We start from the raw sequence: 16,806 nt of genomic DNA on the forward strand, positions 1-16,806 counted from the left end.
GCTCATCGGAAGTCAGGATGAGCGCTCCCCTAGAGGCTGCGCGGAGCTGTGTTGAGGAAGCCGATTCAGGCTCACAGGCTTTGCAGGAGAGCCTGAATATGGTCGGGAGTGCTGTAACAACTGAAACTGGACCTACTCAAGCGGAGGGAAGTGGAGGAGAGCGGTCGAATGGTGAGCACAAACTTTTGATTACTCATTTACAAATTCCTACCATAGTTAAGCCCCAAGAAGTCACTTTAGATGCCTTGTGGGACCTGGTGGCAAATATGGCGAAAACAATTAATGTCCAACAAGTGCAAGTGGAGGGGAAAATGAAAGACCAAGAAAAATAAATTACCTTAATAAAGCAAGATATTGCTGACCCAAATACATCTTTAGAAACTATCAGAAATGAATTAAAATCTTCCAAACAGCTTCAAGAGATTTTAATTAAGGACAATGTAAACTTAAGAAGGAAGATTGAAACATTTGAAAATTTTTCAAGAGGCAACAATATCAGATTGATTAATTTTCCACGAATTACAACAATTACTCCGCGAGAGATGTTAAAACGATACCTGACGGAAATATTAGAAGTTCCTGAGGGTTCATTACCTCCATTTACACAGGTGTACTGCCTTCCCAAGAAAAATCAAATTCAGCAACAGGAAGATAGCCAAGGACCAATAGATGTATCGGCATTACTGGAACTATCAGATAAAGAAATGGCTACTCCTGCAACATTAGTGGCAACTTTAGCTCTAACAATGGACAAGAATTGGATTTTGAGACTTTTCTTTAAAAATAGAGCAAAAGAATTTATGGGACTCAAAATACAAATGTTCCCAGATTTAGCCAGGGACACACAACGGCGAAGAAAAGAGTTTCTTATGTTAAAACCGGGAATTATAGCTCTTGGAGCAACTTTTTTCCTCCGATATCCTTGTAAATGCGTTATACAATATAATTCCCAAAAATATGTTTTCTTTGAGCCTTACCAGTTGACAACTTTCCTTTCTCTTTCTCGGCTGGAGAAGGAAAAGAATGGAGGAGTATAGAATATTTAAGATGTCCTCACCAGTTGACTTGCATTATTTTCTTTAAATAATATTTCTTTGTTTTTTCCGTTTATAATTACATTTTGGATCTTTTGTGGACTTGAGCTGATCTAAGTTAATTGATATCCCTAATTTACAATATTGTTGTGGTTTTATTTTCTTGACTTAAAGCTTTCTGTACAAGTTAAATCTTGAATTGTATTTTGAAAATTGAATAAATAAATAATAAAAAATAAAAAAAAAAAAGAAGAAAAAAATTTTTTTAATTGAATCAGTTTGGGCAGACTGGATGGACCATTTGGGTCTTTATCTGCCGTCATCTACTATGTTACTGTAATATAATCTATTTGGGATCTTACAAAACTATTCTTGGAAGACTAAGGCGAATCCAAAATACAGCTGTTCACTTAATTTTTGGATTGAAAAAACAGGAACATGTCGGCCCTTATTATTTTCAGCTACATTGGTTGCCAATAGAAGCTAGAATACTTTTTAAATTTGCCTGCATAAATTGTTATTTGGATTAGCTCCATCCTATCTTTTCTCTGATTGTATAGTCTGATTAAGCCTACTCGACGTTCTGGTTTATTCACTTTTCCCAATGCCAAAAATTGTCGTTATAAAAAATTTTTTGACCAATGCTTGGCCTATCAAGCAGATAAAATTCACGTATGGTTAGATGATCTGATTAGATAGATTGCATCTTATTGCACTTTTAGAAAATCAGTTAAGACTTATTTGTTCAAAAATTTGATCGGCGACTATGTCATAGTTTTCATACTGTAGTTTTATAAATGGAATATTGTATTGTGATTTCTTAATTGTGCTCTGTTTTATCACTGAAATGTTCAGTCATCTTATTTTGTGAACTGCCTAGAACAGTGGTTCTCAACCCTGTCCTGGAGGACCACCAGGCCAATCGGGTTTTCAGGATCATCCTAATGAATATGCATGGAGCAGATTTGCATATCTGTTACTTCCATTATATGCAAATCTCTCTCATGCATATTCATTAGGGCTAGCCTGAAAACTCGATTGGCCTGGTGGTCCTCCAGGACAGGGTTGGGAACCACTGGCCTAGAACTCTTTGGGTGTTGGCGGTATAGAAAAATAAAGTTATTATTATTATAGAACCAAATCTTTTCCAGAGAAGAGAAAATGGTAAAACTAAAGGGTATAATTTGAAGTTGCAAGGAGGAAGACTCAGGAGCAATGTTAAGAAATTATTTTTCACAGAGAGGGTAGTAGATGCCTGGAATGCCCTCCCAAGGGAAGTGATGGAGAGGAAAACAGTGATGGAATTCAAAAAAGTGTGGGATAGAGGATCTCTAATTGGAAAACAAAATATGTAAATTAAATAGCTAAGGCCGATAATGGACAGACTTGCACGGTCTGTGTCCCATATGTAATGATTTGGTGTAGGATTGGGCTGGGGAGGGCATCAATGGGAACTCCACTAACTTGGAATATGAGGATGTTACTGGCCAGACTTTAAGGTAGATATCCTGCAAACAGGATGGATGGATAGGCTGGAGTGAGCTTGGATGGCAACTTCAGCATTTGGAACCTAGGACAATACCAGGTGACTTTACAGTCTATGACCCAGAAATATCAAAGAAGAGACAAGTTAATTTAGTCATGTATTTTTATGTTCAAATCTGTTTTTTATTGTGAGTGAAGATAGAAAAGATAACCAACAGAATCCAGAATAAACAACAAGTAGTCAACAAAGCACAATTATTTGTATAACTAAGCACCCCAAAGCCTCATTCTCATCCTGGAGAAACAGCTCTAAACACTTTGGACTGTAAGCATGCCTTGGCTTATTACATACAAAGGACTTAAGCTACACAGGACTTCATCTCAACTGTTCATATTTTTTGATCCTAACAGATTGTGCCTCCCTGTAACTAAGAGAATTATTTCCACATGGTTAGTGGCCTGTATTTCCTTTTGCTATGCTCATCCTGAGCTGCAACTCGAGGGATGTGTTACAGCATCAGTAGCTTTCTTATGTTCCACTCCCTTTCATGAAATTTGGAAAGCAGCTACTTGGTCCTCATTTCACACATTCATATCTCACTAGAATTCTGTTCCAGACGAGATGGTCATTTCGGCCAAGCTGTACTACAGAATTTATTTTCTTAATGGCCAACTCTCCCTTCATCCCATTACAATAAGCTAGGGAGTCCCACATGTGAGAATATGCTGCCTGCATGTTCTAGGATAAAGCACAGTAAGAAACATAGAAACATAGAAAATGACGGCAGAAAAGGGCCACGGCCCATCTAGTCTGCCCACACTAGTGACCCACCCCCTAACTTCCTCCATGAAGAGATCCCACATGCCAATCCCATCTTTTCTTAAAATCTGGCACGCTGCTGGCCTCGATTACCTGTAGTGGAAGATTATTCCAGCGGTCAACCACCCTTTCGGTGAAGAAATATTTTCTGGTGTCGCCATGAAATTTCCCATCCCTGATTTTCAGTGGATGCCCTCTTATTGCCGTGGGTCCTTTAAGAAAGAAGATATCTTCTTCCACCTCGATACGGCCTGTGATATATTTGAACGTCTCGATCATGTCTCCCCTTTCTCTGTGTTCCTCGAATGAGTAAAGCTGCAACTTACCCAGCCGTTCCTCATACGGGAGATCCTTGAGTCCTGAGACCATCCTGGTGGCCATTCGCTGAACCGACTTAATTCTCTGCACATCCTTTTGGTAATGTGGTCTCCAGAATTGTACACAGTATTCCAGATGGGGTCTCACCATGGATCTGTACAACGGCATTATGACCTCGTGCTTACGGCTGACGAAACTTCTACGGATACAACCCATGATTTGTCTAGCCTTGGATGAAACTTTCTCCACTTGATTGGCAGTCTTCATGTCTTCGCTAATGATCACTCCCAAGTATCGTTCTGCTACAGTCCTTGCTAGGATCTCACCATTTAGGGTGTAAGTCCTGCATGGATTTTTGCTGCCTAGGTGCATGACCTTGCATTTTTTGGCATTGAAACTTAGTTGGGGACAGCAGGTAGATATTCTCACATCCCTTCTACCTCCCCCCGGTTGTCTTCTTAGTTTGCTTACGGAACTGAAGTACCATAAGCCAGCTCATGTGCAGTGTGGGCAGTCGCAAAGTTTCTTAAAACTTAAAAAGTGGCAATGCACTTTTACCACTGTCTGTACTGGGCTCCATGTCACCCAAATGTGAAAATATCTGCCTGTTGTCCCTGGATAACACCTATTATCCCAGGACAAGCAGGCAGGTATTCTCACTAGTGGGTGATGTCATCCGACAGAGCCCCGATACGGACGTCTCACAAGCATGTCTTGCTTGAAGAAACTCAGAAGTTTCGAGATGCCCGCACCGCGCATGCGCCAGTGCCTTCCTGCCCGATGGTCCGGGCGTGTCTCCTCAGTTCTTTTTCTTCCGCGGAGCTGAGAAGTTCACTTCAATTCTGCGCCCATTGAATCTGTTTTTTTGCCTTCTTATTGCCGCGGGTTGGGTTCTTTTGGCTCTCCCGTGAGTTTATTTTCTTTCTTTGATTTCTTTAAAAAAAAAAAAAAATTTTTACTTCCGATACCGGGTCGGCCGCTTGGCTGGGGCCCCACGCATTCGACCTTGCGGCGGAACTTTTCCGGCCTATGTCCCGGCCGATCACCGGTTTTAAAAAGTGCAGCAAGTGCCAGCGCGCGATTTCGCTCACGGACCCTCATCGACGCTGCATACAGTGTCTGGGCCCGGACCACTTTCCGAAATTGTGCCGGCCTTGCTCCACTCTGACGGCACGAGCGTTTAAGTGCCGCTGCCTTCTGTGGGAGTCCATGTTCAAGATGGAAGCTTCGTTGGATCCTTCGGCTTCAACATCGACTGGTGTCACTGTTCCCTCTAAGCTGAGCAGGAGTCCTCCACCCACAGTCTCACCAATAGAGGGTGCTGTTTTACTGTCACATTTTTCAATTGTGAGGGACATGCAAGTTCTGCAGGACTCCAGGGAACATACCTGTCCTTAGCGACTGAAAATATTCCACCCCCTAGTGGTAGCAATGCAGCTGGAGGACACCTGCTCAGCTTAGAGGGAACAAAACTCCTTTGGCGAAGCCCTCTGCCTCCCCGGCCGCTTCGGGCCTTCTGAAACCAGCCTCGTTCACGCCGGTTTCGGCCTCGACCTCGGCGCCGGTGCCTTCCTCTGTCTCCTCGGAACAGGTATCGACTCCTATAGTTCCACCAGTGGTGCTTAAGGTGCCGAAGGCTGGCAAGCAAAAGCACGCAGCACCAAAAGAGCGCGGAGACCATGCGGAAGGGCCCCCTTTTGGTGCGGATCCCTCCATATCGGCTTCGCTGAGGTCCATTCTGGAGGCTCAGTTTGTGGAACTCATGAGCACCATGGGTCCCCGGCTGATTGCCTCGATCCAGGGTGACCTGCCAGTTCCGGCTCCGAGGGGCGGCCCGCCCCCCCTCCTCCACCGCACCGCTTGACCTCGTTGCTTAGCGAGGAGGAGCGGCGGGCGGTGTCCAGTTCGTCGAGGCGGTCCTCGGGTAGTGCCATGCTCCCTTGGAACCGATTCCCTCGAGAAAGGCCTCCCTTAGTGATATGCCTCCCTTGGAGCCTATTCCCTCGAGGAAAGCTTCCCTTAGCGACTTACCTCCCTTGGAACCTATTACCCCGCCCCATGACATAGTGTGACGTCCACCTTCGAGGCCTCCCAGTCCTGGGCATAGCAGGAAGCAGGACGAGTTCTTCCGAACCCCCTATCAAGCCTGGGCGGGTTCTGGGGAGGCGCCGACTCTTCCGCCTCTCCGATCGACGGCCTCGAGTCCTATCTGCTCCTTGGAGGCTTCTGGGGACCAGTATTCTCACCGAAGGGCTCGATCCCCTTCCAGGCATTGAGAGGGGCATCGATCCAGACACTCTTCGAGGCATTCCTCTTGGCACTCGACCGTCTCACCTCAGAAGAAATTGCCTCGGATGGGGTATTCTGCTTCGGCTGGGTCTCCTCCTCCGGGCCCGGAGTTTGACGACCCCGAGGTGTTTTACTCGCCCTGTTGCTCACAGGCCTCTATGGAGCCCGAAGCCTCGACTTCTTCTAGTCCTTCTCGAAGACTGGCGCTGGCGGACCAACTGTCCTTTTCCTCGTTTCTCAGACAGATGGCGGATGACATGGATATTACCCTCGATGCTGGGTCTTGATACTCCAAGGAGTACCTCGATACCATGCACTTGCCTCGTCCTCCGGCCGAGTCCTTACGCCTACCTCTGCACAAGCTCCTTGACCAGACCTTCATGAGGTGCTTTGAGTCTCCTTACTCTATCCCTTCGGTCCCTGGAAAATTGGATGCTCGGTACCGCACGGTGCATCATAAGGGCTTCGAGGGGCCTCAGCTTTCTCATCAGTCCCTCCTGGTCGAATCCTCGCTCAAGCGGTCTCATCCTGGCCAGGTGTATGCTTTGGTGCCTCCCAGCCGCGAGGGCAGGACCATGGATAAGTTTGGACGACGCATCTATCAGAATTCTATGATGGCGTCTCAAGTCCTGAATTATAATTTCCACTTTGCCACCTACTTGGAATTTTTTCTACCTGTGCTTCGGAAATTCACGCCCTACATCGAGTCCCAGGCTCGGTTTGAGTTCGAGGAGGTGGTTGCCTCGCTGTCCCAGCTTCGTCTTCAATTGATGCAATCTGCCTATGATGCTTTTGAGCTCTCGGCCCGAGCGGCAGCCTGCTCTGTGGCGATGCGCCGTTTGGCCTGGTTACGAACCATTGACATGGACCCGAATCTTCAGGACCGGCTGGCAAACGTCCCGTGTGCTGGGGCGGATCTTTTCGATGAATCCATCGAGACAGTCACTAAGAAGCTGTCTGATCATGAAAAGTCCTTCCAGTCCATTCTTAGGCCGAAGCCTAAGCCTCAGCAGTCTCGGCCCTCTCGACCGCCATTGATCTATCAGCGGTGTTATCAGCCGAGGCAAGCTCCGCCTGCGAGGCAACCTGCGAAGCGGCAGCCCCCTCAGAAGGCTCAGCAAAAGTCTCAACCGTCTGCTGTCCCTAAGGCTCCTCAGCCTTTTTGACTGTCTCGTAGAGGGCATAACCAGTCTCGTTCCGTCTCCCCCTGTTTTTCCCATCGGAGGGCACCTCCATCATTTCTATCATTGCTGGGAGGCCGTAACCACCGACCTCTGGGTCCTTACTATCATCAGGGAAGGATACTCTCTTCAATTCCATCGGGTCCCTCCAGACCATCCTCCAAGAGAGTATCCTTCCAACTTGACTCAGACCGCCCTTCTTCTTCAGGAAGCTCAGGCTTTGCTCCGGCTTCGAGCCATCGAGCCGGTCCCGGCGGACCAACTGAACCAGGGGTTTTACTCCCGGTACTTCCTTGTTCCGAAGAAGACGGGCGACCTGCGACCCATTTTGGACCTCAGGGTCCTCAACAAATTCCTAGTCAAAGAGAGGTTTCGCATGCTGACACTTGCTTCTCTCTACCCCCTCCTCGAGCAGAACGACTGGTTATGCTCTCTGGATCTCAAGGAGGCGTACAGTCACATTCCCATTCATCCGGCCTCTCGCAAATTCCTCAGATTTCGGGTGGGACATCTCCATCTACAGTATCGAGTGCTTCCATTTGGCCTGTCTTCGTCCCCCAGAGTCTTCACGAAGTGTTTGGTGGTAGTGGCCGCTGCACTCCGGAACCAAGGTCTTCAGGTATTCCCCTACCTCGACGACTGGCTGATCAAGGCTCCCTCGGCCTCAGGGGTCATCTCGGCGACCCTGTCCACGATTCTGTTCCTGCAGAGCTTGGGATTCGAGATCAACTTTCCCAAATCTCATCTACAGCCTACACAGTCGCTCCCCTTCATCGGGGCGGTCCTGGATACCATACGTCTCATAGCATTCCTTCCTCCTCAGCGCATGGATGCTCTTCTTCATCTCTGCCAGTCTGTATCTTCTCGCCAGTCCATCTCGGCGAGACACATGATGGTCCTCCTGGGCCACATGACCTCTACAGTTCATGTGACACCGTTGGCCAGACTCCATCTCAGAATTCCTTAGTGGACCCTGGCATCTCAGTGGACTCAGGTGTCGGATCCGTTGATTCGACACATCATCGTCACTCCTGCTCTTCGGCAGTCTCTACTTTGGTGGATTACCTCTTCGAATCTATCCAGAGGTTTGCTGTTTCACACTCCTCCCCACCAGAAGGTTCTCACAACCGATTCCTCGACCTATGCCTGGGGAGCGCATCTGGATGGGCTTCGCACTCAGGGATTCTGGACCAGTGCGGACCGACTCCATCAAATCAATCTTCTGGAGCTCAGAGCCATCTTCAATGCTCTTCAAGCTTTTCAACATCTACTTCACAACATGGTGGTCCTCATTTGCACCGACAATCAGGTCGCCATGTATTATGTCAACAAGCAGGGGGGCATGGGCTCGGCCTACCTCTGCCAGGAAGCTCTCAGAGTCTGGGATTGGGCGGTTCGCCACAACGCCTTCCTCAAGGCTGTCTACATTCAGGGGAAGGACAATGTCCTGGCGGACAACCTGAGTCGTCTTCTCCAGCCTCACGAATGGACACTCCATTCCAAGACCCTTCATCAGATCTTCGCTCAGTGGGGGACGCCTCAGATAGACCTCTTTGCGGCTCCCCACAATTTCAAGCTGCCTCAATTTTGCTCCAGGATCTACGATCCTCATCGCCTCGAGGCAGATGCTTTTCTGCTGGATTGGGGGAATCGCTTTCTTTATGCGTTTCCTCCATTTCCTCTCATTCAAAAGACTCTGGTCAAGCTGAAGTCCGACCATGCCACCATGATTCTGATAGCTCCTCGGTGGCCCAGACAACCTTGGTTCTCCCTTCTGCTTCGACTCAGCAGCAGGGACCCGTGCCTACTTCCAGTGTTTCCTTCACTGCTTACTCAGCATCAGGGGTCTCTGCTTCATCCCAACCTGCAGTCTCTCCACCTGACAGCTTGGTTCCTCTCAGCGTAAATCCTCACCAGTTTTCCCAGGCGGTGAGGGATGTCTTGGAGGCTTCTAGGAAACCTGCTACTCGTCAATGCTACTCCCAAAAATGGACTAGATTTTCTTCATGGTGTGTTTCCAATTCTAAGGAGCCTCAGCGAGCCTCCCTTTCCTCTGTATTGGACTATCTTCTACACCTGTCTCAGTCTGGTCTCAAGTCTACATCTATACGAGTCCACCTGAGTGCTATTGCGTCTTTCCATCAGCCTCTACAAGGGAAACCTCTCTCTTCTCATCCTGTGGTTTCCAGATTTATGAAAGGACTTTTTCATGTCAATCCTCCTCTCAAACCACCTCCAGTGGTTTGGGATCTCAATGTTGTCCTTTCTCAGCTTATGAAACCTCCCTTTGAGCCTCTGAGACAGGCTCCACTAAAGTTTCTCACTTGGAAAGTGGTTTTTCTGGTGGCCCTCACATCTGCTCGCAGGGTCAGCGAGCTTCAGGCCTTGGTGGCGGACCCACCTTTCACAGTATTCCATCATGACAAGGTTGTCCTCCGCACTCATCCGAAATGCCTACCTAAAGTGGTCTCTGAATTTCATCTCAACTAATCCATTGTACTTCTAGTGTTTTTTCCGAACCCTCATTCTCATCCTGGAGAATCAGCTCTTCACACTCTGGACTGTAAATGTGCTTTGGCTTTCTACTTGGATCGCACCAAGCCACACAGAACTGCTCCTCAACTTTTTGTCTCCTTTGATCCAAACAAGTTGGGACGACCTGTATCGAAGCGCACCATCTCCAATTGGATGGCAGCTTGTATCTCTTTCTGCTATGCCCAGGCTGGATTACCCCTTCCCTGTAAGGTCACAGCCCATAAGGTCAGAGCAATGGCGGCCTCTGTAGCCTTCCTCAGATCGACACCGATTGAGGAGATTTGTAAGGCTGCCACTTGGTCCTCGGTTCATACATTCACCTCTCATTATTGTCTGGATACTTTCTCCAGAAGGGATGGACAGTTTGGCCAAACTGTGTTATAAAATTTATTCTCCTAAGTTGCCAACTCTCCCACCATCCCATTGAGGTTAGCTTGGAGGTCACCCACTAGTGAGAATACCTGCCTGCTTGTCCTGGGATAAAGCAATGTTACTTACCGTAACAGTTGTTATCCAGGGACAGCAGGCAGCTATTCTCACGTCCCACCCACCTCCCCTGGGTTGGCTTCTCTGCTAGCTACCTGAACTGAGGAGACACGCTCGGACCATCGGGCGGGAAGGCACTGGCGCATGCGCGGTGCGGGCATCTTGAAACTTCTGAGTTTCTTCAAGCAAGACATGCTTGTGAGACGTCCGTATCGGGGCTCTGTCGGATGACATCACCCACTAGTGAGAATAGCTGCCTGCTGTCCCTGGATAACAACTGTTACGGTAAGTAACATTGCTTTATGGTAAGTAACTGTGCTGTACTACTCTTAATGATGTATAAACTGCATCAATCTAGAAAGTACAGTGGTACCTCGATTTATGAGTGTACTGGTTTGCGAGTGTTTTGCAAGACGAGCAAAACATTCGCAAAATCGGCGCCTCGGAAACCGAGCGTGCCTCGATTTGCGAGCGGCACTCCTCGCGATCCTGCACCCCGCGACCCGGCACCCCCCCGCCGCAATCTGAAGTCCCCCAGACCCACCCGAACTCGCTTCTTACTGTCATCTCGGCCTCGGCACCAGTATGTCCTGTGCGTTGGTGCCGGTGCCCGAAGATTGGCCTCCTCTTCTTGCTGGGCCTTGAGCTCAAAGCCTGCAAGTTCACGCTCTCTCCGAGATTCTTGGAGATCTCGGAGAGAGTGTGAACTCGCAGGCCTTGAGCATGCACAGATGCTCAAGGCCCAGCAAGAAGAGGAGGCCAAACTTCGGGCACCAGCGCACAGGACATACAGGTGCCAAGGCCGAGATGACAGTAAGAAGCGAGTTCGGGTGGGTCTGGGGGACTTCAGATTGCGGCGGAGGGGTGCTGAATCGCGGCGGGGGGGGGGGTGCCAGATCGCGGGGGGAGGGTGCCGGATCGCGGGGGGGGGCCTTCGGGGGGAGCAATGCTGGTTCTCCTGGGGGGGGGGAATAGAGCAGCGCCGCTGGCCTCGAGGGGTGGGAACATATCAAAGCGAGTTTCCATTATTTCCTATGAGGAAACTCGTTTGATATACGAGTATTTTGGTTTACGAGCATGCTTCTGGAACAAATTATGCTCGTAAACCAAGGTACCACTGTATTGTGGTCTAGAAATGTATTTTAATGTAATGCTTGATTTCATACAAGAATTTGAATTGATCCTATCTTTTTTTTCCCTTAGCAGACACTGAGAGACACAATGAATTTTACCCAGTGCCACCTCCATATAGTGTAGCTACCTCTCTTCCAACTTATGATGAAGCAGAGAAAGCCAAAGCAGCTGCAATGGCAGCTGCTGCAGCAGAATCAGCCCAAAGAGTAAGCACACATTCTCTCACATTTTTTGAGACATCTTTTACCTAGCTTTAAATCATATTCATTCTTTTCTTTATCTTGAGTGCAACGGATTCACTTGTGATAATTGCTATTATATAGGATGTTAATGTAAGAAATTTCAGATCTAGCTAGAAGTATGAAAATGTGAATTGGATTTTGTTTATGTTGTTTTGTATGTAAATACATACATGCACAGTGCCTTGTAAAAAGTAGGTCTCTTGCACATTTTTTACATTCTACTATCTATAAACTACAGTTCAAAATGCATTAAAGTAACAGTTTATTTCATTGATTTATGTAACATATGTGAATGAATAATTATAGATATTCAAAAAATAATTAAGAATTAAACGTTAAAAAATCTTGAATGTGCAATTTTTCACACTCATTGTCATAGCAAATCTAAATATCTCTGTTTCCAAAAATTGAATGAATGTTCAAAATGAGTTAAAGAGTTTATCCGAAATGGCAACATCCAAAATTCAGCAGAACATTTCAACTTTCCACTAACTCTAAAGGTCTCATGCTTGTATGAAGAACAATCAAAGAACCTGCCAATGTGAAACTTCTGAATTAAAACTCATTCAAAAGCTGTATATTGTTTCGGGCAACCTGAGTAAAAAATGATTTCATTGACTACTACATGTGTTAATTTGGTTTAACTGTGCTACGATTATCATATTTTTCATGCTTTCCTCTGCACGTTGTATCCTAATTTTATGTTGAAATATATTTATTAAATATCAAAGTGCACACATATAAAGAGAACAAAATTTGTTAATTTAAGGTGCAGGGAGGGGGTATTTTAATATCACATGTTTTATATGATAATGAAATATATGGGAGGGAGGGTTGGGATAGGGAATGGTATAAGAATTTGTGAGATGTGTCAATGATTATTTCTAAGTGATGTATTTATTGTTTATGTGATTGAATATATTTTAACACTTAATGTAATCTTGAAAATGAATAAAAAATATTAAAAAAAAAAAAAGAGAACAAAATAAAACAGTTTTCTTGAAAATTTGCTCAAAACAATCCCCCGCCCCCCTCCCCCCTTCCCATCCATATCACCCAACAAATCCAAATCGTGAGCTTGCAAAACAATCACTACTCCAAGTCAGACATTCAAAAGTCTACTCCAGGCATGAGGAGTCAGATCCATCCAAAAGGGTTCCCAAATCTGCTGAAAATGACATCCTGGACCCTTATCAAGAGTTGCAAAGTGTCTACGCTCCAAGGAGGCTTGGATGATCATCAAAGACCTCCAATGACTAGGCTGGAGGGTTAGTTGACAGCCAACTTGTCAAAATGGCTTTTTTACCCAACAACAGCATTCGAGCTATTAAACCCGACATTCCTTTAGGCTTAGGAGACGTTATCTGTTAAAAGCCAAAAAGTGCTCTGAGCGTGGGCAACCAGCACCTGCCCCATAAGGAGGTTGTGAAGTGTCCCAAACAAGTCCAAAATTGCCGGATACATGGGCAGGACCAAAGCATATTGCCCAATGTAGCTTGAGCCTGCTTACATTTGGGGCAGTTATGTACTGGGGTGATTCCTATCTGGAATGCTCTCATGGGTGGGATATACAGCCAGAGAAGGAACTTAAGCTGAAGTTCCCAATGAAGTACATTAGAAGACAACTTCCTCAGATTCTTCAAAACCTGTTTCACCTTTGATGCTGTAAGCGCATACTGTAAATCCTCCAACCAGGTGGCTGCTAGAATCTCCAAATTGATACCTGGTTGCGTGTCACGAAGTCCCACATGATGAAAACGTAAGGGTATCTGTTGTTGAGCCGAAAAACTGAACATCTCAGAGATAGAGTCTCGACAGGCTTCTGTCAAGTGGTTTTCCTGGCAATGATTGTACATAATGTCGGAGTTGCCAATAAGCAAACAAATCCACCTCCAAAAGTCCAAAAGTTTGTTGCAAAGATCGAAAGGAGGCTAAAGTCCCCTCCTCCGTATACAATTGGAAAAGATACTGTAATCCTTGGGAGGCCCACCTCCGAAAAGGGGGATTCTGCAAACCTGGGGTGCAATCACAATTACCCTGTATCAGAAGATAGGGAGAGATCACTGAGGAGAGTTTTAAGCATCCACAAACCCATCGCCATGTCTGACTCGCAGGGGAAAAAAATTGGATACTGTGCCACCACGGTGCGGAGAGCCGGAGCTGAGACATGTAACAAGTAGCTAGTATGATAGGGAGGTAACACTGACAACTCCACCTGGGTGGCAGAAAAATATGCTGTACCTCTAAACCAATCATTAATGTGTCTCATCTGGCAGGCCAAAGCATACCAGCGGATATTCAACAGACCATAATCCCCCTCTCCCTGGGTAGACACATGCGCAGATAGGTCATCCGCGGCCTCTTACCCCCCCCAGAAATAGGATTGTAAAACTCTGGAAAGTTGGATATTATGTGCATGGGTTAACAACAATGGCAAAACCTGAAAACGGTATAGCCATTTTGGAAATACTACCATATTATACAAGGCCACCCGTCCTGCCACTGATAAGGGGAAAGAATTCCAAATTTTAAGCTGATGCCTCGTTTCCTCCAACACTGGAGACACATTACAAGCATATAGGGTGGACAAATCATGAGGCAACCATACCCCTAAATATTTAATTGCCTTGGAGCCTAAGAAAAGGGAAACTCCCCTTCCCAGATATCCTGAAGGGCAATAGGAATAGCTAAGGTTTTGGATTTGAGATAGTTCAGTGTAAACCCCGAGTAAAACTGAAACTCTTCTAGGGATTGTAAAAGATGGGACAGAGAAAATAGGGGTTGAGTCAACGTAAAGATTAAATCATCAGCAAAGACCAATACCTTGACCGTATGGTTTGCAAATGCCATCCCACTCACATCAGGATCCCACACTACTGTTCTTAAAAAAGGCTCTAGATAAAGCAAAAAAAGGAATGGGGACAATGGGCAACCCTGCCGAGTGCCCCGTTCTATCGGAAAACTCTCAGTTATTGTGTCATTTATTAACAAACGCGCTACCGGTAAAGCATACAAAGTCTGTAACGCCTGTGCATACCAACCCGTCACCCCCACATAATCCAGGACCTCAAACAAATAGGGCCAGTCAACTTTATCAAAGGCCCAGGCTGCATCCAAACTCACCAATAACAAGGGAATGTCATGAACCTGTGTATGGGCCATTGTTAAAAGCAACTTACTAACATTTTGTACTGACTGTCTGCCCTTCACAAATCCTACCTGTTCTACCCCAATAAGATTAGGAAGAAGTAAAGATAGACAATCAGCCAAAATTTTTGCCACAATTTTTATGTCAACATTAAGGAGTGAGATGGGGTGATAGGATTCGGGAAAAGTCGCCTTCTTTCCCAGCTTCAAAATTAAAGTGATCCATGCTTCATTAGCAACTGGGGGAAAGCTCCCTGTTCAATAACTTGTGTATAATAATCTCTCAGGGGAGCACCGAGCTGAGAGGACAGCAATTTATAAAATTTGGCGGTAAAGCCATCAGGCCCAGGGGCAGAGTAATTCCTCTGATTCTGAATCACCCTTTGCAATTCTCTAGGTGTAATAGGGGCATTTAAAGAAGCAATATCATCATCATTAAGCTTGGGTAAGCCCGAATCAGCGAGGTAATCCCCAATCAGGGAACCCGCTCCCCGATCCTGCTTTGCATAAAAATCCTGAAAGTAAGACCTAAAGAGATTGGAAATCTGGGAGGTGTCGTGGTGAAGTACTCCCGTGCTATCTTTGATGCCCAATATAAAACGCTGTCCTCTCACCCTCTTTGTAAGGTAAGATAACAATTTGCCTGCACGATTACCATATCTATGATATTTAAATTTTTGATAAAATAGCATCTTCATCATACATTCATGTATGTGGGTGTTAAGAGATGCTTCTATGGATATTAAAGTTTCCTTAGTAGAAGGGGATGGACAAGCCACGTATTGTCGTTTAGCAGCCGCTAAATCTCTCTCCAAACGAAGTATGCCTCTTGATAAGCGGCTATTATGTGCTGTAACATATGCAATACATTCCCCCCTAAGAACTACCTTAGCGGTACTCCAAAACAAATCCGGATTATTTATATACTACAAAAAAATCCTCCCATTTTTTTTGTAAAAATTCCTGAAAATGAGCATCATGAAACAATAGCTAGGAAAACGCCAACAGGGTGGTCCCCTTATACCAAAGCTAATATTAACATCTAGCCAAATAAAAGCATAATCAGAGATCACCACGAGTCTGATAATTGCTGAATCAACATTCAAGAAAGAGCGTCTAGAAGTAAGAATATAATCAATCCTAGAAAGCGTACCATGTGCTCTGGATCTGTGGGTATAAACCTGTTCTGTAGCATGTAACAAACGCCAGGGATCCACCAGGTCCAAGGCTGAACAAAGATACGGGATTCCACGAGTCCCCATCCCCGATGAAATAGGTCCCGGAGTAGACATATAACACAGAAACATCCACCTTCACTAATATTACCTCTATAGAATTCCTTCGCTCCACTAGTGCACTGCGATACTCAGGAAAACAGAAGGGAGGTGGGACTTGAACCAATGAAGGAAACTCAAGAGAACAAGAGCACCCTAAGTACAAATAAAAAAGCCAAAAACAGAAAACTATTACTGTTGGGGGATTCCATCATCAGAGGCATTAACCTTGGAACACAGGGCGAGGAGACCAAAATAGTGAAATGTCTTCCAGGATCCTCAGCTACCAGGAGTTCCAGGCAAATACTGACTATAATTAAGGAAGAAACTAAGGATTTTAACACTGATGTTGTTATCCATCTGGGAACAAATGACCTGGCCAACAACTCCACACTTGCAGCACAGAAAGCTTTTCGGGAGCTTGGTGAGGGCGTGAAACCTTTTGTAAAGACTTTAGCTTTTTCTGAAATACTGCCTGCATATGGAAAAGGAGAGCAAAGAGTGAAAAACACAGAGGACTTTAATAGATGGCTCAGAGCCTGGTGTCATCAAGAAGGCTTCAGGTACATAGGAGGATGGGGAAATACATGGAAGGACAAGAAGCTATATTGCACTGATGGGCTACATATTACTACAGCAGGAAAAAGAAACCTTGCAGAGAAATTTAGACAATATTTTTCTAGGCATTTAAACTAGAAGGTGGGGGTGGTGTATGTACGAAGGACAATTATAGAGACCACCCCCGGCAAAAGAAAAGATGTGATAGTAGTAAAGGCTGCAACATAAGCAATATCAGCAACTCATTTCTTAGTATTGCAACGGAAAGTGAAACGACACAAAAATCCATACGAAAAAGGAGAT

The 16,806-nt window shown here is 45.8% G+C and overlaps 1 protein-coding gene across 3 annotated transcripts in view; it reads left to right on the plus strand.

Moving 5' to 3' along the window:
- NDFIP2 (Nedd4 family interacting protein 2) overlaps positions 1 to 16,806 on the plus strand; it is a 332,657-nt gene that overhangs the window by 58,452 nt on the left and 257,399 nt on the right. For 2 of the 3 annotated variants that reach the window (XM_033949047.1, XM_033949048.1), the window contains exon 3: positions 11,352 to 11,488. In XM_033949047.1, the coding sequence (XP_033804938.1) occupies positions 11,352 to 11,488 (137 nt within the window). The remainder of the gene's footprint in view (positions 1 to 11,351; positions 11,489 to 16,806) is intronic. The other variant, XM_033949049.1, reaches the window with a different exon arrangement.

Source organism: Geotrypetes seraphini, chromosome 6, assembly GCF_902459505.1.
Source record: "Geotrypetes seraphini chromosome 6, aGeoSer1.1, whole genome shotgun sequence".
NCBI classification, from domain to species: Eukaryota; Metazoa; Chordata; class Amphibia; order Gymnophiona; family Dermophiidae; genus Geotrypetes; species Geotrypetes seraphini.